We start from the raw sequence: 26,171 nt of genomic DNA, 5'->3' as shown, positions 1-26,171 counted from the left end.
ATGGAGGAAGATAAATGAAGATCTAGTCCTTGCTGCTTGTGAGAGCAAGCTGTCCCAAACAGAACTTTGTTTTAAAGCCCCAGTCTGTTGTCCTTGTATGTGGAAGAGGGCTTGTTCTCCCACACTGAAGTACTGGTGCTTAACAGCACACAATTTTGGCTTCCCTGTTCTCGTTGGGAATAGCTCGTCTTCAAAGCCTGTCTTCAAACCACAGCACTTCAGCCTGTCTCTGAGTGTTCACAAACAAGGAATTAACAATGACACTAAAAGCATTAGCATATTTATTGTTATTACTTAAGGGGAAGCAAGCAGCCTCTGGTCTATAATCTTAAATCACTTAAACATGAGAGCCCTCCTCTGACAGCTGGATGATATATGTAATACATGCACATGAACTCTTATCTCCTGGTGTAACAGTGGTTCAAACAAGATGGATTTTTTTTTCATGTTTAGTGCTACAGGTTTCAGTGTTATTCATCTAATAATGAGCAGAGCTAAATAGATGACAAAATTAAGAAGCCTTTATATACTAAACACTATCTCTTATCCAGCAGAACCTGGGGGTTTTTGAGAGGTAAAAGGAGACAGTATGCATCCTATATATGACCATTTTTATGCAGCTGAAAAAAATCTTTACAGTAATAATTTGATAAATGAAACATACACTGAATTCAAATCTCTTAGTTTTTATTGAAATCTCTAGGCAGCAAATGAAAAATTTATAGATATTAGCTATTCTATAAGAAATAGGTCATTATACATGAAAGCAGAACAACCATTACCAGATGCAGATGTGTCAAAGTCTCATCTAATGATAAAGTTCTGAAATGTCAGTAAAACCCAAAGATTTTCTCTTCTTGACCTCTATGCTGTTGTATGGCTTAGGATGTGCTCAGAAGGCAATTAAATAAATGTCTATCTTGTTTAAACAGCTGATTCTTTCAGAAAAGTCATAGGTTGAAAGAGAAAAAAGGCATCTATTTAGTCTCAACCTAAGCATCAATGGCAATTGAATAATGAGAGCCAGTTCCACATCACAGTGACTAAAATGGAAATCATGGGAAAATTATACAGTATTAAAACTATTCACCACTGGCCCACTAAGCTTTCATACTGGAGAGATGAGTTTATGGTAAATAGAGAGAGGCTGTAACTTTATTAAACATTAATCTACAGAAGGACAGTGCACTTTAGTCATGTTTGCTGCTAATAAGATCTTCTAGAGCTGTAGTAATAATTAGTGATGCCCTGAGATGAATAGGGGAATCAGGCTGCCATTCCTAGGGTGTCTCGTCGCATAGAGGTGTCTATAAGTGCTGGCTGGATTTCCTTGTGGATGACGGGGGTAGAAAGCTTCCAAGCTTCGTGGCCGAAGAGAACTTCTACAAAATTAGGTGTGACAGCTACAACCAATTCCCTGCTGAAGAGGGAAGGTAAAAATCGTTTGGACAAGTATTTTTGTTTCGTTGTAGAGGCGGGGTTGTTGGTCGTTCCTTGCAGATCGGGACGAGGTGAACAAGAAGTCTTCCTTCACCTCGCACAGCTGAGCTAGGACCAGGTACAGTTGCAATCCACGGTTTGAAGAGCGGGATGCAGGAGAGATGGTCAGGGTGTCACTGTTCTTCACACGGGTCCGAGAGTGGGGCCTGTGCACCAGTGGGGCTTTCTGTTTCACCTGTGTGGATGGTATGGATTATTTCCCGCTGTATGCACTGTGCAGAGCCAGGGAAGATACACTATTATCTCTGCCTCTTGGATGTGTTCATCTTGGGATTGATACAGATTAAACTATGAACCTGTCATGCTTCAGGAAATGCCAGGGCTATGTAGCAGTTCATGAGCTTGTTTCCCGGGGGAGTAAGTAGCTGAGTGGATGGGTCAGACATTTTCCTGAGCACTGGCATCAAAGGGATGGAGCTGACAGAAGGGCTGTCAGTTCCAGAGACCACATCTAGTCTAGGGGAACGTCTTCTACAAATCTGTTTTAATGCTTCCACCCTTGAGTGTCCTTACAAAATGCTGCATGTTAGAAAATAAAGCCACCTCCAGAAGAAGCACAAAATAAAATAATCCATTGATCGACCATTCTTCCAAGGGTGACCTTGGTACAAGAAGTTGTCACTCCGAAAAATATTGAGAGATTCTTTGATGTATGCCATATTCTTTCTGATGTTTATTTTTCTTTCTTTTATCTTAAGTAGATTTTTAATGATAAAATTCCCTGTAGTCTGCTGTCCTTCACCCCATTAGAAGGTCATGTAATGATTGTGCTTGGGATAGGTATTATAGCAAAACTGAAAACCTTCAACTTTACAACCATTATGCGTCCTGGAATCTGCTACTTTGGGTCATCAGTGAATGTTACTAATGTACCACACTTTTCATTGCGTTAGACAAACGAGCAGGCCTTGTGCTGGTGAACCACTTGATTCCTTAAATTACATGGTGATGCCTCTCATCTTCCTCTGATTTCAGACCCTTAGCCAGATTCTATCAATGTTAACAATACTGAATTTAATGTAATCTAGAGCCAATTTCTAGAGATTTTTTATGTCTCTAACACTTATTACGCAGTTAAACCAACTCAGTTAACAACAGTAGTTAATTTTGCTACTATACTGCCAAATCTAAGCATTTTGATCGCTGGTTCAGCTCATGTATTGTTTTTAAGAAAATAAGACAAACTCAATTTATTAGACTTGATTGTCAGATCTCAACTTCTGAGCACTGAAATCCAAGTGACCTTGGATTTTAGTGCAATTAAAACAGAGAACACAATTACTTCTGAAATTCAATTCTTAGTGCCAAGATATTCAGTGATGTATTGAAGATTACCTTAATGCATGCAGGGTTAATAACTGCTCAGTTCCATACATCACCTTTGAGTTACTTACAAAATTAGCTGATTATTACAGGAAAATGCTCTGTGATTTGCCAATCAGTTGTTTTCTCACCTCTGTCTCTTTGGCCTCCAGGCAGTGCCAAATGTAACACTTTTAGCCAGGTCTGCAAGAGAATTCAACACTCAAATGAGCCAAATCCTTCTAAAAATCCAAATAACTTGGTCAGGTGCCTAGAGGGTATTGTGGGTTTTTGGTAAGAACTGACCTTGATTATGGCTGCTAAATATGTCTGAAAACCCAGAGTGGCCTTTGTCCACAAAATAAAAAGAGCTATCTGTAGCCTATAGCTGTTGAGAAGTTGGAAGAAATTATTTTATTTATTGTCAAAGCTGACATTTTTTAGTATATCCAATATTTGTTACGGTTATTCATTTAGGAAACAGCCCTTGTTATTCCACTGCTAAGACTGTCTAAGCTCTTCACTTGAATGTCAGTCAATATGTCCCCTAGCTAAAACCCGAGAAAGTGAGAGTCCTGTGTGCTGAAAGAGAATTGCAAATAGATAGCATTCATGATTCACTGGCCTCTGCCCTTTTTGTTAACAAGTCTTAACAGATTCTGTAACATTTGCTAAGCGATCCTGTAGTGTTTTCCAGCTGGGGAAGATTTAAAAAAAAAAATACTTAAAATCCTCCTAAAAGATATTGTTCGGACACACTCTTAATCTGTACAGTTTTGTTTCGATTCATTTGCTTTTCTTTGAGTTCTTCATAATCTCTACTCCCCATAGAGTTCTTTGAGCTGTTCAAGAGGCTTATCTTAAACTGCCTGAGCATGCTGAGGAAATGGATGGGAGAGGAAAAAAGTCAGATTGAACCTCCATGAGAATTTTATTCCCCCCTTACAGATCTCAAGCTGAAAAGATAGTGAGACGTTTTGTGCCAATTCCCTGTGAGCTGGTTACTGACTTTCCCAGTTTCTAGCAGCAGCCACAAGCTTTTCATGCTCACCACCAGCATTTTATGTATGCCATAGGGTGCTCTAGAGATGACAGCAGTGTTGAATCTCTGCCTTAGGTGGTGTTGTGTTGGGATTTGTATCAGTTGGGTTCCAGGTGATGATGGCAGAGCTCAGCAATTGTCTTACAATTGTCTCCCTCACTGACTTTGAGGAGGCTTAATTTTCTCTGGAGAGAAGGGAAGAGATAAATGTTATTCTGTGCTTTACTTTCTCCTCTCTCAGTTTGTAGTGGTTCAGGTCTTTCTGGGTATATATGGCATGGAACCTTGGTCCTTTTCTGGTAGAAACACAGTTTGTATAGCCAGCAAAATTCTCCTCTGGGTAGAATTTGACTTTCTCCTCTGATTTTGCATTGAAACGTGACAGGTTCTGTTCTTTCATGCTGCTTGGATACATATGGAAAAGCTGACTGAGAAGTCTGTGGCTACAGATTTGTTTCAGAGCAACTTCTTTAGCAGCACAAGCATCTGGTCCCTGCAGACTGTCTGCTCTAAGCCATGTGCTCCGAAACCATCCGTTAATAAAGCATTGCAGTCAGCAACCTTAATATCCTGCCTTGCTTATAAATGATAGGTTTCTTGAAATCTCTAAGGAAATTTACTCTTCAGAAATTTGTCTTAATGGGTTTTGATGCACTGCTGAAAGAATATACAGGCTACAACAAACGTCCCATCTGAACTTTGGTTCTACTAACATGAGGTTGGAGGCATTTCCCTAACACTGAAACAGTAGATTAAGCATTACAGGATATCCTCTCCCTTAAACTGAATTTCTCTTTTACACCAATGTGTGTGCATATGGACTCATGTACAACCATGTTGCTACTAGTTTGTATCTTTTTAATTGTGCGCTGTCTTAAAACTGCTGAGATCTCAGTAAGAGCATTTTACAATGACAACATCCTGTATTATCAATAAGGGATCATTTTCAGAAAAATGTTTACCCAAATTTGAAGTGCCGATTTTCTTATTTTCTGCTCTTAGGATCTTTGGAAGCAGGAAAGTTATTGCATTCTGTAATCTGTGTCACCAACAACCCCTTTTTACAGTACAACTAATAGAGAAGCTGGTAGCATCTGTGAGACTCCTTCTGAATTCATGACATTGGTATTTGTAAACACAAAAAGAAGTGCTGCAAAGTAAGGTTGTAGATCATGAAGTCCTGTGCTTGGAGCATACAGAAAACAAATAGCTGAATATTAAGATATTTTTATCTTTGCTTTTTTTTTTTTCCCTATGTATATCTACATTTATCTTTATCTGTCAAAGTTCTTTTGCCAAATCTTTCAATATTGTTTCTTTTAATTGTCATCTGTTCCATTCTCTGTTCTCAGTGTTTGCAGTGTAGCAGACAAGAAAACTGAAATAATGTTTTTTCCTAGCTAACTCTTGCATCATTCCTCATTTACTGCTATACTACTAGTTGATAAGTGATATTTCCATATAGAAATATGTCATTAGGAGAATCAGTTTTATCATGACATCAGAAAATTCCTAAATTATGCTTTCTAAGATTGGCTTTTTCTGTGGAATGGAATTTCTTCTGTCTCTTCGTATTACAGTGTGATGATAGATATGTCTGTTGTGTTTATACAGAGTAATGCTTTGAGTGCTCTCTTTTAATATTCTGTATTTAACTCTGTATTTGTGAAGAAACACTGTGCTGCTTTGCATCCAAGTGGCTTTTATTCTTTAGGGACACAGTTAATTTACACTCCAAAAAACAAAGGTCCTGGAACATCTCAGAATCTTATAGTAACAACCTATGCAATAATTTAATAATTTTTTCCTGCAGTTTGGAAGCTTAAAAGATAAAATTTGGAAATCAGCCATGTACGAACACAGACATTTTTCTTAAGAGTAGTGTTCGAGAATTCATAACTCACGGTCTTAAGTCAAAGGCATTTACATTACAGAAAGTATTAAAGAAAAATAAAGAACTTCTAACCATAATTTAGGCCCAAGAGCAGATAAGATGTTAAAAATCATCAATCAATCATGATACAAATAAAAAAAAAAGAAAAGCAGAATTTTCATTAAATTACTATAAAGAAGAAGAAAGTTGGCATGTTGCTGTTTTATTATAATAAAGACAAGCTTTCTGTTTGATCCAGAAGTAGGGCTGAGGTGAAGCAATCACTCTCAAAAGTATTTTTGTTGGGTTTTTTTAACTGGAAAAAATAAGGTGTATCCATATTTCTAATGGTAAATGGAATGACTCGGTCAAGTATATGTTTGTAAAGTTGCCTTTAATATAATTATGGAAAGGTAATACAGCATATGTCAACAGTAATGCAGACGAGACATTATTACTAATGCAAAAAATGGTTTATTAGAGAATGTGTCTTGTCAAATGTGTTTTGGGGTTTTTTTTAATGATAAAACCACTTAATGCAGAGTATTTTAATGTGTTCTCCACAATGTTTTGTTACAGAAAAAATAGCATTAAGCCAAACTGACTTACTCTCTGTTAAATTAAATAAAAACTAATTATTTGGTAGATTTGGTAAGTGAGGAAACCTAATGCTATGGGGAAGTTTCCAAAGAGATACTGTGCTTCATAGTGTTAGGCACAAAAACCATTATCTCTCTTATTTATTCGAGATGAGATCAAGAGACCACCTGGTTATGTTCTATAAACACCTACATGTGGAAGAGATTTCCAGTGATTGCAAGTATTTTATTTTAGTGACATGATGAATTCTCCTGGCTGTTGGCTGAAAAACTAGGGAAAAAAAAATTAGTTCAGAAACAGCACATGTTTTAAAAGAGAGAGTAGCTGTCCATTGGAACAACTACCTATATAATGTGAAAACATTAAATCGAGGCCTTCTAGGCTATAATTTTAAAAGGTATTCTGGGATTGTTATGAAAATTATGAGTGCAAGAGGTTAGTGCAGGTGATTGCAGTAGCTCGTGCTAGCCTTGGACCGCCATAGTACAGAGGCTAAGAGAATAACTTCTCTTTCACCTTTTTGCATTCATGGTATCTATCTTTGACTGCAGAGCAACTTTGATCTGTTGAAATAAGAAAGGGACTAAATGTTATTAGTAAACTAGAAATTGTTTACTACTTTCTCATTCTATGTTTTAGGACCTTTAGTAATACTTTACAATAATATACATCTTCTGAATTAAACAGAAATGAAAATCGTGGCTTTATTTCAATATTAACATGACCATTTGCTTCAAAGCTTAGTCAGGTTTACCAAAGTCTCCGTTTGCTGATATTCAATGTAGTCAACACATTGACCCAATGTCCCTGTCTCTCGCACTCTCTGTAGAGCAGGCTGCCAGATTAATTCCGTACAAAGACAAATTAATCAGTACTATTGATTTGCAGTCTTCTTTATATGAGACTTCTGGAGTGCTCTTAATCTCATGCTCTTTTCTATTATTTATCCTAGGAAAACTTTAAAAGGTTTTATATATTTCTCAGTGCAATTATGTACCATAGCATTTTAGGGTTATAAGGATGCTAGTAGGTTTAGGAGGATGTGCAAATATTTAACGTACAGTTTACAAACCTAAGAAATCCCACAGATTTTCACTTTGTTTCTTCAGGTGTGTTTGTGTTACTATTTCAATAGGGAAAGCTATTTAAGGTAAGAAACTAATTGAAGGTCTTATTAAATTGATCTGAAATGAAGATTATCTTCATGTTAACAGGACAGTTTTCATTCACCTTTACTTTGTGTATCATAAGCTTTCATAATACTTTCTATTTGCTCTAATCTCAAACTCTTTGGATTTTCCAGTCTGTAAACCCTCCAGGGCAGGTTGCTTATTATATGTCTATATGGCAGTAAAACTAAACCCTAGGCGTGTTTGGATACATGTCGGTAAGTGGTCATTGACATAAAGACCTTTGAAGACTAGGTTTTCTGGATGTGAGCAAAATATGTTTTCTGTTGTGAATGGTCTGTCTTTCTATGTCTTCAAGCCCTGAAGCGCTGAGTGTCTGTTCCATGCTCCTGCAGGGATTGAGCGTAGCAGCAGGCAGATAGCCAGAGCACCAAGTCTGGAGGGATATCCACAAACAGGACATAGTTGTGCCACCTGCAATTCTGGAAAACAAGTGTGAAAACTGTTAGGAATGAGAACAGTGTAACAGCATAGTCCCTTCTTCCACATCACCCTTTCAGCTGCAGTGAAAGCAGTAGATAGTAGAAAAAGACTACCCCAATTCAAGATAAAACTCCTGCCAGAAGCTTTATGAAATAACTGGATGGATGGATCTTAAGATCCTCCCAAGCAGCTCTTAAGGTCCATCCATTTAGTTATTTCGTAAAGCGTACACTGGCCAGGTGTCATATTCCCAGCTGATTATTTTTCATCTTTCTTTTATTCAGGTTCTCTCAATTTGCCCAAAGGACATGAGAGCAGATATATGCGTGCACCTAAACCGGAAAGTTTTTAATGAGCATCCTGCCTTCCGGCTGGCCAGTGACGGCTGCCTGCGAGCCCTGGCTGTGGAGTTTCAGACGATCCATTGCGCCCCGGGGGACCTCATCTATCATGCTGGGGAAAGCGTTGATGCTCTTTGCTTTGTGGTCTCAGGATCCCTAGAAGTCATCCAGGACGACGAGGTGGTGGCTATTTTAGGTACTGTGGTCTCTATTGAAATTCTGGGGGTTTGGATAAATTTGCCTTCTGCTTAGCTTTGAATATTAACTAGTCTTGCCTGACATCAGCTGAGACTGTTAGGAGGCTAGTGGTTGTCATAAGATGGAGATGCCTTGTCTCCAGAGATACTGCTGTAGAAGAAATCCCTTCATCTTTTATGCCATTGGGAATGCTCTTTCTGCCCAGCATGGCTCACTGGTCACAGTTAAAGTGTCTCAGAGCAGAAGAGGATGGCATCTGTATGTTTGACATCTTTTAAAAAGCCTGGTAGAGAAAATGCACATTGTTTTATGTTAGTCTCTTGGGAGGATTTCCACTTTCATACTGGCATTTTAATTTGTCTATATTCTAGCCCAGAATAACAGCCGGAAACAGTCTCTACGGGGAAGCAAAATTGTCATTTCTAGTGAACTGGCTTTACAGAAAATCAGCCTGATCTCACTATGCAAAGAGATAGGGGTGCACCATCTACCCAGCAATAGGCATGAGAAGTCTCAGTAATGGGAGAGCTCCAGGTTGATCACCCTGTCACCCTACTGTGGTGTCTGGTTTGCCAGCAGTGGGTGGGAAAGAGCCTCATTCAGACTCCTCCCTAGCTTGTGTGGGATTGGGAAAGGTGTAGCAGATGGTGGGACTGAGTGGTCAGCACTACCGTTGAGGCAGAAATCATCCTCAGAGGCAGAACAGTGTAGAGGAAGAACTGGGAGCTCTGCATAAAACCCAGAGTCTGACTTGCCTGTTTAAAGTAGACCCACTTATTACAGAACTCGTCTCCAGCTGAATGTTAGCTATTTGCCTTCTCTTAAACTGGAGCTGTGGCTCCCTGAGGGCAAATCCAATGGGTGACCTTGTCCTAGGGGACCTCTCATACCCCACTGAAGCTCTGTACTGCTTCTTCCCTGGAAGGGTTCCAGAGGGCTTCATGGGATCCTCTTGTATTTCATGGGGATGACGGCTGGGAGATGAGGGCTACACTGGAAGTTGCCCTGGTATGTGGGAAGAGGGTGGACATGGGGACTCACTGCTCGTCATGAATCAAGGCTTCAGCTCCTTCCCAGCTGGCAACAAGGGGGAGGAGAGAAGAAATTAGGACAAGTGTGTAGCCAAAGGAGACTCCCAATGTGTTGCTGTACAAGCCTGTGTATGTGTGTCCTGCACTGGGGTTGGACTGGGCAGTGTCCAGGTATGTGGATGGGACTGCATGGGAGTCTTCCCCAAGGGCATAACCCAGGTCCTCCCAGCTGGAGAGTATGAACTCAGGAAAATGCACATCCATGCTCCTTTGAAATACCTGCAGCAGCTTTCTGTATTCTAGTATATACTACGGTTTTTAAGAAGAGAGATTTAATGTAAGAATGAATCTGTTTCCTTATTCAGTTGTGGAGTCATTATGGTGAAAGCTCCTGAATCTGGAATTTCCAAAGTAAAAAAATTCCTTGTATTTTAGATCACTGGACTGTTTCATGTTTATTATTGATTTCAGTGATATCTTATATTTGCTTACGGCTATTTAAAAATCAAAAGCTTTAAGACTAAGTAGCAGCATTTAAACAAATAAATGGTTTTCTGGGTATTACAATAAAAACGAACAATAAATATGTAATTTACTGAACTAGAAGCCGTCACTAAATGGATTACATGCAATACTTTGTTGCCTTTACTGATGAATATTGTTTGTTTGGAATAACAGTAAAACCTTTTTGTTTCTACCTTGTAGATATGGTAAATCTAGTATTTAGGTTATTGTCCATTTTGCTGGAGAGACTTTTAAGCATTTCGAGGTAAAGTGAATTACCCTAATTACCAGAAGTGCCTTCAATTCTGCCGTAACTGCTGACAAGCAGTCCCATGGCTCAGAGCTATGCTCATTGTGTACTACAGGGATTGGCACAATGTGTAAATGTAACTTAAGATAAACTGCTTCCTCTAGTCTTAGAGCACACTGAAGAGTGTTTTAATGCTCTGACAAATTATGTAGCGGAATAGTGAACTGAGTAATTATGAGATGTTATATGCTAAAAATTCACTTACAAAAGGAAATCTCTCCCAGATGTAATTGCAATGATATTGTCTTGGGTTCAGCTGTAACAGTTACTTTTCTCCTTCCTAGTAGCTGGTACAGTGCTGTTTTTCGACTTTAGTCTGAGAACAATGCTGATAACACACTGATGTTTTAGTTGTTGCTAAGTAATGCTTACCCTGATCAAGGACTTCTCAGGCTCTCATGCTCTGCCAGTGAGAAGGGGCACAAGAAGCCGGGAACCCAGGACAATTGTTTGTTTGGATTTTTTTTCCTTTCCATTTTTAGTTTTGTATTGTTTCCCCTTGTTATTTCCCTTATCATTAGTAGTAGTAGTAGTGGTTTTGTATGGTACCTTAGTTACTGGATTCTAGTTACTTCTGATTCTCCTCCCCATCCCGCCCAGAGGTGGAGGCGATGGGAAGGGTGGGCAAACGGCTGCGTGGTTCTGAGTTACCGGTTGGGGCTTAAACCACGACAGATATCTACAGTGGCAGCTGTGGCACCTGAAATAGTGACTGCAGATCAGACAGTGAAGAACATGATTTTTATTGATCTGTTCTGCCTTGAGAAGTTCAAGCACAAGGAAAGTGAATCTGCCCAAGGGGGAGACCAGGTTTAAAAACATCTGCCTAATGTGAAAACCTCTGTAGCCTGCTTTGAATACTTGAAGCATTTGCTATCACACTGGGTTTCCTAGGGAAAGACAACTTACAGGGTTGTACTACCAGTCTGCCCATCTTCTCCATCCCCCAGCAGTAACCTAGAGAGTAAATGCGATAAATATCCTTTGGAAACTTGTCCTCATTAATTTCCTCTATGGGACCTGGAACCTGTCTGCCAGCCTCTGCTCCTTGCAGAGGAAATAATAGTGTAGTGTTGTTTAATATGGTAGTATTATTTGCCTTGCTTGAAGAAAGAGAGAAGGAGAAGGGGAGAAGGTATGTCCCTTTTTTTTTTGTTAACCCTGCTCACCTGCCAATGGAAGTTTTGGTATATTCTTGGAAGTGGAGTATCCTCAAAAAGTGAATCAGGTAGGGATGCCAAAATGTGTTAGGAATGTGCATCTTCTGTCTCTTACATTCGTGCTTCTGTCCAGAGTCCAGGGTTTTGTCTTCCCTCAGGTCCCAGCATAAAACACTCCATAATGCTGCTGCTTTTTCCCCTTGTCCATCTTGCCTTATCACTTTCTGTTCCCTAACGGCCATGGTGAGTTGGCACATCCAGCCCCCCTGCCTGCTGAGACACTGTCGTCAGGAGACTTGGCATCCCATCCAGGTGCTTTCTGCAGCTCTGCTGTGGAGACAACCATCCTTTTGTTCAGCAGTAGTTTTCCTGGCGCAATGGCCCCAGCTTCGGTGTTTCAAAAGCAGGTGAAACCCAGTGATTGACAGGGCAACTTGCAGCACTGTGACGTTTTATTCTCCACGGGTTTGGTTTTATTCTCATTGGTGCATAATTAAATGCCCAGCTGCTGTAGTAATCAGCATTACAGAAATCAGTACATTGAGAGAATGAATCCAATTGTAGCTTTGCAGTTTATAGGACTCATTAATGGAGATACCCAGGTGCTCCATTACATTTCCCTCATTAGTTATCTCCATTTCTCGAGGACGGTCTCCCACCTTTTGCAGGTACTGACTGCTGCTGTAGCAGAAAGTGCACCACATGCAGAACTGGTGTGATGGGGTGCTGCTTTGCTGGAGAAAACAAGGCCCAGTCATTTTAACATAACTCATCTGCAGTTGACAGGATAATGGAGAAGGGCAAACAGTCTTGGCTCTAATTATCAAAACTTTCCTAGCAAGTGAGGTGACCCTAAGAAGACACATCAGTAATTTTCCACCGTCTCAAGCAGTGGTAAACAATATAGCTGCCACTGCTCTGCCTGGGGGAGGTGTTATCAGCAGAGGAGTCTCAGGAAGGACCAGAGGTTTTACATCCCCCAGGCTAATGAAATGAGGCATCAGCTGGCAGAGGGCACCTAACAATTCACTCTGCTGCAATTAACCTGAATTTGCTCCTGGCGAGGAGTTTCGGTTAAGTGGCAATGCCAACCAAGTGTCTCTGGAAGCTGCTTTCCAGCTCCCGTTATTTTGCACAGCTGGCTATGTAAGTTGTACTGTAACTTAAACCAGACAAATTGATTAAGAAGGTTTAAAGAAGTCATTTTGCCAGCAGAAAAATAATGACCCACCACATTCAAATTTTGATTGTAGGAATTGATCAAAAATATTGCTCAAACTGCATAGCGATAAAAATATATTGAGCAGTGAAATCCTAGTGGGGGCTGAATGAATTCAATTTTGATAGTTGAGCCAGAATGAATGTATATTTAGTAGCTCATTTTCAGCCGCACTCAGGGTCCTGATCCTGTATGTATTCAGTTAAGTTGTATTTGCCTTTATGCATGTTAATTCTCAGCATGTTCTGTATATACTCCCGGAGCAACCTGTTGTTTATTGGATTTTTTGTCTTTTAGCAAGCCAGAGTTTCACTTATTAAAGGTCTGGGAAGGGGGTATTATGCAGTATCAGAGGAGTTAAGGAAAGCAAGAGCGCAAGTGGCGTGTCTTGAATTTGGTATGACAGCTGAAAATTGGGATGAGTCTTTTTCTGCTCTTAGTCTTGCATGTGTTTGGAGGTCAAAAGATTAAGTCTCCTGCCAAATCACACAGAGAAAAGTTCTGTAGAGGCTGAGCAAGTAACAACATCCATTTAGGTGAGCAGGAGACTCAGGTGCTCAATAGTTGTCGTCCATGGGAATTAGTAATTTGGTGTCTGGGATCCATGCATCAGCACTTTGAATTTCCTTGGTATTATACAGCCAGGCATGTGCTTTGTGCAGGACAAGTATGACCAAGTGTGATGTACTCCCTGACATAAAAAATTGCCTGTCAGTGCAATTACATCTCATAGTATTAGTAATTAATTCTGTTATTTTAATTAGTTTAGTTGCAGCTTGAGTTTCTTCTCAAGTGGAATGAAGGAGGCAGAATTTGCCTTTATGTCATATCAGCTCTTGATATTTATACTGAACTTTTTTTTTGTTTTTCATGTGATGTAAACCAAGGCACATTAATTGTGAGAGTTTCCCCAGGTTATTGTGCACCCAGTAGCAATTTATGGAACAACTTGTATCCTATTTAATTTATGGAAAAAGTCCCTTTTGTTCCAATGAGTTAAAGCTCTAATATAACTAAAAGGAAAATGATTTGTAAAGGAAAGGGTTGTTTGTTTTTTTTTTCAAATGCAGGACTGCAAAAATTAACATGATGCAGGTTGTTTTTTGAGTGCTGAATCTCAAAGTATTTTACAAAATAGTCGAAGAATTGCTGATCTGAGAACCAGTGTGACGTGGTGCTCTGTGCTGTGCAGTTCTTCTTGAGCATGTGCCTTGCAGTTAAGTCGTAGCTTGCAGGTTTGAGTTGGCATACATAGTACCATGTAGCATTTAGTCCTACAGATGCTTGTTCCAAAGTGTTATTAGTTCTTACCGACAGAGTTGAAGGGAAAGTTCAATTTTTCATGTTATTTTGTAAATTTAAAATATTTTTGTCTCTATCTGCATGCTAGTTAACTATAATAAGAAGCATCAGTCTTAATTTAGTGCCATCTGGTGTGTTAGACATGTGATCTGCAGCCTCCAATGTCAGAAAGATTCCTTTCACTGAACTGAAATGTTTTCGAATTAGACCTGCACACTTCACTGCCAAACCCAGGAACTCAGAAGTCTTGGCAGTGACAGAAAAGGAAAATTATTTAAAAATCATGTGATATATCTCTTTTAAATCAGACTAACAGTTTGAGGCAGTTTGGTTCGCCTTATGAGTTTTGAAGATGTGGGACTGGTCAAGCTTTCAAGTTGATTTCCTCAGTCGGGAAAAATAGAAACTTACTTCTGTATAAAATCAAAATGGAGATATCCTGGGCTTCTAGAAAAAGATGAAGTACTAGGACGCTTGCGCTAAAACTGAGTGAAGTGAATATCTGTACAGACCGTTTGGTCTTCTTGCAGCAGTCTGTAATGCTGGAAGAAAGGTACATTTCTTTTGTGTTTCTAGGCACAGATGGGGAAGGTTGCCCTGGGTTAAATAATGCAAAGCACCTTTGCTGGCATGTGACTGCACAGCACAGAAAACCACCTTACCACCTTAAGAAGTCTCAGTCCCTTTTATGTGTTTTTCCTCAGTGCTGTTTTCCACCAAGAATTTATTGTTTCGTTGCCTGCCCAAATTTTCTTCCAAAGGCCCCATCGACTTCTCGTATCTACTAGGATACTTCTCATCTGGAGAAGGATAAATTTTTCTTTTGCATAGATATATAAAGATTCTGAGACACTGTTTAATAAGAGTCTTTCCTTCCTAAGTGCAAGGACTTTTTCATTCCCTTTACAAGGTCCTGAGGAGTTTCATAAGGCCCTTAAGATCTTTTCTGCCTGAGTGGTCCAGGTGTGAGCTGCTGTCTCACAAATTGGCAAGTCGGTCTATGGTGCAAGGCTGCGGAGAACACCCTTCCCCCCACTTTTGTATGGGAGAGTTATCATAATATAAAAGATAGAATAATGTATAGAAATATCTATTATATAGTTACATATTATATGTACATATTATAGTACGTTTTATGCACAGTCATATGGACATAATACACCAGCAAATTTTTGTCCGTGTCTAGGATGATACCAGTGTAGTTATTTCAGCAAAAATTATGCCTGTCACCAACACCTTGCACATGTCCTCCTGGTTTCTGTGGTTCCTTCATTCCCAAATCCCTACACCCATGTTCCTGCCAGCTTTAATCTAGCAGTATCCAAATCCTCCCGTTTCCTCATACCAAGTGCAAAAGGTATGCAAGCAGTTCCCACTCCAATTTACAGTGTTCTTTTTTGCAGCAATGCTTTGATCATGGTGAGGGCAGGGGCAGGAGGACTTCCCGTATCTTCACCTCCATTCAGGAGGAGTATTAAGACTGCTCAGAACTCAGAACTGTGCAGATTTGGGAGGTAATATGCTGAGCCCTCAAGAAATCTCTAGAGAGAGGCTTTGAAAAGTCTGCAGGCGGCATCAGCCCCAAGCACCTCTGTATTCCGAGCCCAGCACCGAGCTTATCCTAGAGGTGTGCATTTGTTGTGCAAGCGTAGAATATATAGGTGCCTCTGAGTAGCTGGTGTTTCAGACCTACCAGTTAAATTTTCAGTTGCAACTCTGAAAGCTGAGGTTTTTTTTTTCATTTAGTTGCACTGTGTAAAATTATACTTGAATAAATGATTGCCACTCTCTACTCAGTGAACTACAGTTAATAGAGACAAAGTATAGTACATTAATCTCTGTATTTATGAGAAAAGATGTGTTTTGGAGAATCTGATTGGTTTTGTTTTCATTCAGTACATTTCTTAGTATATTTATAATAGGGAAATGAGACTTGGAAGTGTGTATGGGAAATGTCAAATTCAAGAACCCTTAAACACTTCCAAGATATTCTGCTTTCTGAAGAGAATAAACCACAATGTAAGAGGAGCTTATAGTTTCACCATTCAAATCCAGTAACTGATGGCTCATGAAGGAGCGAATAGGTTCAGTTCATCATGTCCCAGCCTTTCTGAGGGACCCACTGCAGTTCCCTGCCTCACTGAAGACAATGAGAAGATCTTCTCAAGTTTATGAATGGTAATTTCATTTATCTGTGGTTTGGGTACACATACTGTAATGCACCATCATGCAGAGTTTCAGAGCAAACATGCACTGCTTTCAACTTCTTGGCTTAGATTAACTATGTATTACCTTAAATTTGGGAAGAAAACAAGTATTTTGCTGACATTTCAGTGGGAAAATCATAATAGTCCCTCCTGTTGAATTCTGTCTTTTTAACTGCACTCTGCAGCTACTGAAAGCAAGACTCAATTCTGTCCTGTGTCCACCTCAGAGAGCAAATCCATTAAGCAATTTAGTGAATTTCAGAAATGGTCTATTTCCTATAAATTATGTAACTGTGCTGAGTATGTCTGTAAAACAGGTTTTGAACTGTGGGTATAGACAAGGACAATTAACTGCAATGGGTAATTTCAAAACAGTACATTGGATAAATGATATGTTACTAGGAAATGCTCTGTGATGAGGAGAGTATTTCGAAGCAGCTTGCTTTATAAATTATACTAGCTGTATTATGTATAGTAGTTAATTTTAATTATATCAAAACATGTAGAATTAAAAGCGGTTCAATGAGAATGCAGTTATAACCTTTCTAAGGAATGATTCTGCTATATAGACATTTGTTAGAAAATAAAATCAAGGAAATTAAATTAAGGACACATTTTATTTTACTCTGCGTGAGGAATGTGAGATATGCTCTACTGGATACAATACCTAAAACAGAAATGGAAAAGAGAAATACAACATCTGTCCCCCAAAAGTAATAAGGTTGGATAAATAATCGCTCTGGTCTGTGTTCCCACAGTAGAGTTGAGTGAAATGTTACAAGTTCTTAAAAGAGGAATTATTAAAATGTATTACGTTTTTTATCCCCAAATCATTAACCTTGACCAAGAGGCTGCTTGAGGTACCTGAAATCAATAGCCATACCACCACTGGCTGACTGATTTTAGTTTCCTTTTAATAAGTGCTAAAATAAAGAGCTTGGATAACACTGGGGTCTGAAAAATAAACAAACCATTTGTACCATGGCTTCTGCTTTCAAATTTGAGGTGTTGGCCACAAATGGCACACTATGGCTCTCACTCAAGCCATGGCTGATAAGCAGCTGGGGAGCAAAAGGCAGCTTTTGGATGCTTCAGTGTGCTTTCTGTTGCTGCCACTACTTCTCCTCAGAGCAACCATAGCGTCCCAACCTAAAAGCATAACTTCAGTCTGCATCCATGCTGGTGTTTTGGTTAGGTCAGGAGTATTATTTTCAACCTGATGTGCTAATCTTCCCAACTTGTCCTGCTTCAGTGTCGAGTGTGGCTCTCTATGCAGATTCCTTGCAGATGAAAGGAAACTGGGGTATGTTTGAGCATATGTCATGCAATTCTATCCCTTGGAGCTGTTCTGTCTGTGAGACGGGACTACAGCTAGTCTTAAGTCCTCAAAATATGCATCAGCTGTTCTGCTTCACTGCCTACCAATGCTGAAATAGCCTTCAGGTGTAATTTTCACATCTGGTTGAAGGCATTTATATGTGCAGGTGTCTAAGGTGTCAAACCCTGTCTTACTCAGCACAGACTAAAGTGTAAGCCTCTGCTTAAGTGGATATGGTTGGGTTTAGAACTAGGCATCTGGATGTGTTTAAAATGTAGAGCTGATTATTTAAAGATTGAAAGTCTCAGGGAGGTTTTTGGTGGGTTTTTCAGAAGGAGTGTTGCAACTCACTCTGAATTAAAAATGTATAAAGATCCTTTAAAATGTGATCCTTGGCCCCTGGAAACTGGCTCCTGCACCACACTGCAAAGCCATGGTGGTGTGGGAACCTTGATGTCATAGGCTTTTGGTAAAAGCAGGGCTCCTAAGTCACTTAGGAACAGACCCTCAGAAATGTCATATCACCTGAACATCAGTTAAGTACATATTATATTCAGGAGCCTTTGAAAAATCCATTACCTGCATCTTCAGCTACAAGGAGACCTTTACAGCCTGGCTTTTATGTGTTGTAACACTTCACAGAGCAATCTATAAATACCGTAAAAACCCGTGGCTACTGCTAAGGATACTCAAGTACCTCAGATACTTTTAAAACATTTACCCTTATTAGTTTTCACAGTTGGAAGCTTATTTTAGAATCATTGGCAGCATAAGACAGTTTGGGAAGAAATCATTTGTATGCTGACGAACACTGCATAAGCATAACCTTTTAACAAATTTGTCCTGCTGTTTTTCAGGTAAAGGCGATGTGTTTGGTGATATCTTCTGGAAAGAAACCAGTCTGGCCCATGCGTGTGCCAATGTACGGGCTCTGACATACTGCGATTTACATATTATTAAACGAGAAGCCTTGCTTAAAGTGTTGGACTTTTATACTGCTTTTGCAAACTCATTCTCAAGGAATCTCACGCTCACCTGCAATTTGAGGAAACGGGTAAGGCAACAGTTCTTGTTTTCCTCTTTCTCTCTCCAAGACATTGCACGCTTTTGCAGACTGTTTGCAGAGTTTAACAACCCCTAATTTACTCTCAATGTTTTCAGGTCATTGCAGATTAACTGGCCTTTCGGTAAATGTTGCTGCTGTTTGTTAATGATGGCTCTATAAAAGTTACCTGTAGTTTTGCAGCTCTGAGAAGCAGTCCTAGCAGATTAACACATGAATTACATTTATTTTCCTTTTCTTCACAGTTGCTGTTTTTTGGCTTTTTTTTTCCCCATTGCATGACGTATGAAGTTTTATAGTCTGATAGAATGGAGATTCTTGATTCCCCAGAGCTGGGGTTTAGTCTCTCACCTTCTAAGATACAGGTCAGAGGACAGTTTGATGGATCTGCAGGGCATAGACCAACTAAGAGAAATTTATTTAAGTTAAATAAATGAAATGTTCTCAGCCAAAGTATTGTATTAATACCTGCTTCTCTCACTTGCATAGTTTAGAATTTTAATATGGCAAGGTTAATAAAGCTTGGTAGCAATTTTACATTCACAGCTCACTCCTTAAAGCCTCCTGCTCATTTTATAATCAATCAGCAATGCTCACTATCCATTAGTCCTTTCAAAGAACACTCCATCTAAAAATGCAATTAGCTGTAAGGACATATCTTTAAAACAGGTTAAGGGATTCTTTAATTCACATTTCAGCTGCAAAATTTGATCTTTATGTTTTGTTTGTAAGATTGATGGGGGTTATATAAATTTCATTTGCATAGAGAAATCTCATAACAATGATTTATAGATTATTAAGCAGTAACTGTGATCCTCTAGCTGCTGAAACACATTTTTCTGCAGCTGTACCTTGGGCATCTCACCTGATAATGTACGTCAGTACAGTAGTAAGGCTACCTCAGTATTTCAGAAGACAGTTTCAACCTCTGCAGCAAGAGGAGTTCAGGACAACTAGAATTTTACTTTTCCAAGTCTAGTTTCTCTCTAGCCATGGGAACTTCTTACAAATGCTTCTTTCAGTTTTTAGTGCGTTCCTTGTGCTCATTAATGTATGAAGTGTGGCACAAAATAACCATGGCAAAAAGCAGATGCAAGGGGATTACAGTTCCCCTCTGTGCCGGAGCCTGAAAGAGTTGAATTATAATGAGGTTTGGTTCCAGCTTGTCAGCTTACCTCTGACTTGAAGGTTGTTAATTCTGCTTTAGACCTGAAGAAGGGCTTTGGGGCTTGAAAGCTGGTTTGGGGTTTCTAGCTTATCACTTCTTTGTTGATAAGATGTCCTCCAAGCCTTGACTTTAGTGTCCCCAACTTGCCATCTCACCTACCTGCGACGTGCCATAAACTACAGTCCAAAGATGACAATTCTGCTCAGGCAATCCTGATGCTGATTTCATGGGACAAGATAATGCCACATATATTGTGCCAAAATGTATTCTTTGCTTCTTAAAGCAGAGGATCTGTCACTTCAGCTAGCTTCCTGGGGCTCCCCACCCCCCATTAACTGTGACAAGGTTGTGTAAAGCAAAAACATGTACATAGCTTTTCCTGACAGGGCAATGTGCTGGAGTTCAACTCTGTAGTCCGTGGATGCATATGGGGAATAGCTTCCTAGCTGGGTTTTCATGGATTTTCCTCTCTATCATGCACCTTTTTTAAGGAAAATTAGTTCCTCTTCAGGGCCCTGGCTTAGGGAGCCACCCAGGTGGAAACTCTCATGGAGCTCAGGTCCTGAGTACAGATACCTGCTTTCTAGCTCAGTGTTAGGCATATGGACTTTGTCATGGGGACAGTGACTCAAAGCAAATAGGAACACTACTTCTAAAGAAATGTTAGATTTTGCAGAGGGAAAGGAAATGTTGGTCAGGAGCATGTGTGGGTATTACATGAGAATGGATGGAGAGTGAAAGAAAGGTCATGCCAATGTGGTACATGCAGGATGGATTTCGTTTCACAAAAAGTTGGGTGATGATGTCCAAGCTAGTCTCCTGTCACCTGTATAGTCCATGAAGAATGGTTTCTCCAGAAGGCAATCACCTGGCCCCTCTTCACTGCCCAGTCTGGGATGGGAAAACCATCCCTTTTCTGTTGACTTTTGAGAGACTCCGTGATCACTAACATTTAAATACCCTGGGTATATCAGATGAACCCCACCTATGATGTCTCCTACAGTTTTACCTAAGAACTATTTTGGGAGGAGTCTTACTTGTAGTATTGCAGTAAGATGCAGTAAGAAATACTGCAGCTCTAGTATTGAGCCAGAGCCTGCTTTGCAGAAACTCTGTGTGTTGTTCCTAAATAGATTCACAGATTCATAGATTAATGTTACTTTCGACACCAGGAACACAATCTAAATCCTGTTACATAAAGTTACTGAGGGTATTGTTTCAAACCTTGTATCTGCTGAAAGTATATGTGATTTCCTTTAGGGCACAGAAGAGTTTGGTGTTGAGTTCATCTATTATGAAAAGTAGTGCCTTTCAGGACAGTTTCATCAGGCGAACAGAAAGCAGTTGTTCTGTCAGGGGGACTGGGCTGAGAGAGCTGCACCGTACCGCAGCAGTTTGTGCTGAAGACATGTAATCAAAATGGAAAGAAAATGCTTGTCTCCTTTAATTGATTTCAATAGAAATATATTTAGCACTTTTTCTGAGTAGTTATCCCTTGTAAGGTTTGACATTTAATTAAAACAAGAATACCCTCCTTGCAGTTCTGTATTCAAGAAAATGGCTGTTCTCACTGTCAAAAGTAATGGACAGAATTGTTCTTCCTCAGGTCTGCTCTTCAAAATACATGTACATGTATGTGGGTGCACACACACATGCGTTTTTGCTGCACTGTCGCTCACCCAGCACTTAAATGTAGTCCATAGACTGCAAACCAATTTAGATGATCAAAAGGCTAATAAATTAATAATAGTACTGAGTACAAAAGGTTAGTTCCACGTGATAGTGAAGAGAAAGTCTCAGTGAAGTGGGAAAATAATATTTTCTCACTCCCAAATAATATTTAGAGGCCTGGCGTGTTGATTGACCTACTTAAGGCATCTGCTTAGCATGCTATTATCAACTCTGGATTTTTGTTGTCTTTTTTGTGTTAGGTAGCTCAGCCATCACGCTGCATTTATAAGCCCATAAAGTGAGCATGCCTGCCTGCTTTTCAACCTGCAGTCATCTCTCCCGCCCTGGGTGGCGAGGTGACTTTTAATGCATAATTGTAAAGTGTTGCAGCATATCATGTTTCGTGCTTTGAAATCTTTATGGCACATCTAATGTCACTAATACACACTCTAAGGCAGAAACAGCACTCTGAACTTTTGGTTTTCTCCAAACAGGGAAAATAATCTGGGAAGATATTCTTTAAAATCACAATGAGATTACATAGCTGCCTCCAAGGACTGAAAGTTATAAAGCTGTGTTTGGGATTTGTCTTCAAAGAGTTAATTACTGCCTTCTGATGTTGGAAGAGAATATTAATAATGTCTAATTCATTAAGTGCCTTTCAAGATTTCAAACAGCTGGAGGAGGGCCTCTCTGCAAGCTTGAGCCACACAGCTTGGCCTGAGCAGGGGAGCCAAGGCAGACCTCTGAGAAGTTCAAAACTGTATGAGTAAATGTACATTTTATTGATGGTCAAAATTCAAGAATGAAGGCCTACATCAAGCTACCAAATGTATTCCCACAGGAAATAGGTGGTTTAGGTGCACTAGCTATACCAACACAGTCTGTCCAGGTGCAGAAAAAAATCTAACTGCAATTTTGGCCCTCCTGAAATCACAGCTAAAATTCTCCTGTTCTTAAGTAAAGCAAAAATTTCCCCCACAGCTTTTAAGGTACACAGTCACATACTGCTGTTTTCTACCATGAGCAAAATGAGCTGTGTTAAAGAAATGAATGAGGAGCAGCCAGGGAAGAGGACAATTGTCCATATAGGACCTCTGGTGCACTTGCTCCTGGAAGGTGTGCTGGGGAATGAGCCAAGGAGAAACGAGTACCTTTAAGGCAGTGAAATAACGTCTGGAGAGGCTCAGTTCTTTTCCCTGTGATGCTCTTGAAGCCAGGGACAACACTGTGAGCAACTGATGTTATCTAATTCCTGCAGCACACTGTGAATCTCTGAGGCTTTTTAGAGGATGAGTCCATCAAACTGTCTTAACACATGTGCCCTTTTTTCTTTCTATTTCAGATTAGAATAATTTCTTTTTAAATTTGCTCTCTGTTTTTGCTTTCTTGACTGAATCACTGGTCATTTCTGTGTCACATAGTTTTTAGAAAAGCTTTATTTTAATTTGAATTCTGCATTCATGTCTCCCAAAAGTGAAAGTTATACCAAGGTTCATTTAGGATCCCCCTCCTTTTTCATTTTTAAGACTATCCAGATGGTGTGCTGTATTAGCAAGTGGCCTGATGCAGAAGCAATGTCAGAGGCAGAAAGCATTGCTCTGTTTATTGCCCCTTGCTCCTGAAGGTTGCACATGTTCTAGTGGACCTGTGGATTTTCGCAGGTTTTGGGCTCTGAAAGCCATTCACAATTACAGCAGCATATTTCAGAGCTGTTTGCACTTTGCCAGCTGGTCCTCATACTCAGTCCTCATCAGTTGTAGGGAGTGACTTGCTTACATAGAAAGGGATCAGAGCATTGTCCTTGGGTAACTCTGGCAAACAGAAAGCTGTGGGGTAACTGTGGAGCAGGATGTTCTGAGCACCTCCTCTGCCCAGTGGTCCATCTGCACTGGCAGGTCCGTCATCCATTTTCACCTTTTTCAGTCTATTACTGGGAACTTTCTCCATGTGGGACAGCGATGATGGCAAAACCTATCCAGGAAAAACAAGCTTTTCCATCATTAATGAAGAGAAGCAGGGGAGAAATATAGGATGCTGTGCTAATACTGTAGATCAGCTGGTGGGAGCTTCAGTGGGGTCTTGGACTTGTGTCCTGTGACAGGGAACGTGCCCACCCACAGGCTGGTACTCAGTCCTCATCCATCTCATGCTCCTGGTACTTCCCTTTTGCACATGCAGCTTATTCCTCTGCTGGCTTGAGATAGTGGCAAGGGTCAAGCCCCTGGAAGGGCAGATACAACAGATCAATTTCTATTATGGCTCATATGGCCAGCAGGCTTTTGGCATGACTTAATCCAGAGTTTGTTTATAACTCAATGGCTTGCTCAAGCCTATTGAAAATAATTTGATCAACTTCTTGATGGCAATGTAGATGGCATGTTTCCTTTCCCTGTCTGTATCTTCTCAAGGTCTCAAAGCATCTGCAGGCTAATACATCCTTCTGCCTCCTGATCCTAGCTGAGGCAAGGAGACACAGAGGGGTTCCCCAGCCAGGCATGCTGACATCCCTCTTCACTTTTCCAGGGCAAACTCAGTGACGTTAGTCACAGCCCACAGCTGTGCTGCCCATGATATAATGTTTGGATGTTTACAGCGCTTGCTTAATTACTACAATAATAGGCAATTATCTTGTGACTGTGGCAAAGGACACCCTTCTCAGTTGTGTAAGCCAAAGGTCTCACCTCTTCCTCCTCAATCTTTCTTTACCTGTAACTCTAACAAAAGTAATGCACCTTTAATCTCCTTTTTTTCCTTTTTTTTTTTTCTTTTTTTATCCTTTCTTTTTTAAGCAATAAATTCAGATTGGTTTGGGCATAAAGGGGGATTTACCTCCTCATGCTCTCTCTGTAGAGCTCAGAGGCTAGCCTTGCTTTGAATTTCACCAGGTTTCTTTCTATGTCTATATGTGAGAAAGCTAAGATTCTTTTACCTTGTTTCAGGGTGTTCCTGCCCTTTCCTGTCCCTCTCTAGTCTTTAGTTGTATGGTTTTTGTCTTCTTTTATAGGAACATGTTGTCTCAGAAAATGAAGTCCTACAGCTGTAGTTTAGTAGCAAGTTTAGCAAGTTCTGATTACAGAACAAATAAGTTATACCCTCAAAAATCAATTTGGTTTTATTTTGGTTCACATCTTATCAGACTGCAGCCTCCATTATGCTTGAAGAAGCTTTCACTTAGGAAAATTTTTTGCATTTTTTTTTTTATTGTTCAGCTTCATTGCATTCATAGCTCTCTCCAGATACGTTAATATTCCATTGCAGTATTTCCTAAAGGATTGTTTCACTGATGTAGATCTAGTACTATCTCTGATCTAAACTTGTATATTGAATGTGCATGGGACAGAAGAGTCCACTTCAGACTTCAAACAATGTGACCTCATCCAAACTGCCAATCAGCAGTGGTCCCTGGCTGGTCAGGGCCCGGGAATTTCTGAAGAAATTGCGAATGGGTCTGTGCCAAACCCATGTGGGGAATTTATCAGTATGGAGAATGGAGTAATTCCTTGTGTAGTTGTAGCTGTCTGGTTAGACAGCCCAGCACAGTCCATGCTACACCTTCTGCCATTGAGAGGCACATGCAGTTCCTTCTGAGTGAGGATTACAGATCTGAACGTAGAATTTTTTTCTGCAGTTCTTCCCTCCCCTCTCCTGTTCCTCTAAGCAGTTCCTTGTGTCTTTGCTGCTCTTTAGGGACATGGGGATTTGAGTTTAAGGCAGTTAAAGCACAGAAGTTAGTCCTTGGAGGACCATGCATGACTTTGCTAGGAAGAAGAGCAGCATAAAATTTCAGAGAAAGCTACACCAGCATTAACTTCACCCCTCTGTGTCTCTTCCAGACAGCATGGGACAGCTGTCTGAGCAGAGCGATTGCCATAAAAGCTGTCAGTGGGTTTACTTTTTCACGGGTTGTTTTGTAGCTGCAAGCCTGACTCTTTCCTCTGTGCTTCACCCCTTTGCCTCTCCTTTTTGCCAGTTCATATGCCCCTTACAGTGGTCTCTTCTGGGCACCTTTCAGGTCACACAGACTGTCGGAAATCAGGGATGCAAGAGGAATTGCAGCTCTGAACTCCCGCCTGGGGGCACAGAGGGAGCACAGTGGATTTCTCTCCTTCGACAAGCACAGTGTGCTCCCTTGGCTGTGACCGTGTTTGTGGATGAGTGCAGAAGTGGGTGATAAACCTGAAATCTCTTGAATACATCCAGAGGAGAGCAACAAAGCTGGTGAAAGGGCTGGGTGGAATGTCCTGTGAGGAGTGGCTGTGGACTTTGGAGTTGTCTAGTTTGGAGAAAAGGAGGCAGAAGGGTGACCTCATTGCTCCCTGAGGAGGGGAAGTGGAGAGGGAGATGCTGATCTCCCTAGTATCCAGTGGTAGTATGCATGGGAATGGTTCAAAGCTGTGCCAGGGGAAGTTTAGACTGGACATTAGGAAGCATTTCTTCGCCAATAGTGTGGTCAAACACTGAAAGGCTTCCTAGAGAGGTGGTTGATGCCCCAAGCCTGTCAGTGTTTTAGAGTCATTTGGACAATGCCCTCAATAACATGCTTAAACTTTTTATCAGCCCTGTATTGGTCAGGTAGTTGGTCTAGGCGATCGTTGTACATACCTTCCAACTGAAATATCCTCTCCCTTCTTCTCCTCTCCTTGCCACCTAAAAGACTTGGGTATCTTGGTTATCTTTGAGTGAGTGTTCAAATACTTACCTGAAAAACAGGGCACTGTATATCCCCTGGGGTCTTTGGGAGGCCTG

At 40.4% G+C, this 26,171-nt stretch overlaps 1 protein-coding gene across 2 annotated transcripts in view; it reads left to right on the top strand.

The window, feature by feature from the left end:
• Positions 1 to 26,171, top strand: part of KCNH5 (potassium voltage-gated channel subfamily H member 5) — a 165,033-nt gene that overhangs the window by 104,370 nt on the left and 34,492 nt on the right. For both annotated transcript variants that reach the window (XM_030484218.1, XM_030484219.1), the window contains exons 9-10: positions 8,215 to 8,467; positions 18,378 to 18,574. In XM_030484218.1, coding sequence (XP_030340078.1) covers positions 8,215 to 8,467; positions 18,378 to 18,574 — 450 coding nt within the window. The remainder of the gene's footprint in view (positions 1 to 8,214; positions 8,468 to 18,377; positions 18,575 to 26,171) is intronic.

Source organism: Strigops habroptila, chromosome 4, assembly GCF_004027225.2.
Source record: "Strigops habroptila isolate Jane chromosome 4, bStrHab1.2.pri, whole genome shotgun sequence".
NCBI lineage: Eukaryota > Metazoa > Chordata > Aves > Psittaciformes > Psittacidae > Strigops > Strigops habroptila.
Note: the sequence above shows the minus strand (reverse complement) of the source record. Positions and strands in the feature narration are given on the sequence as shown.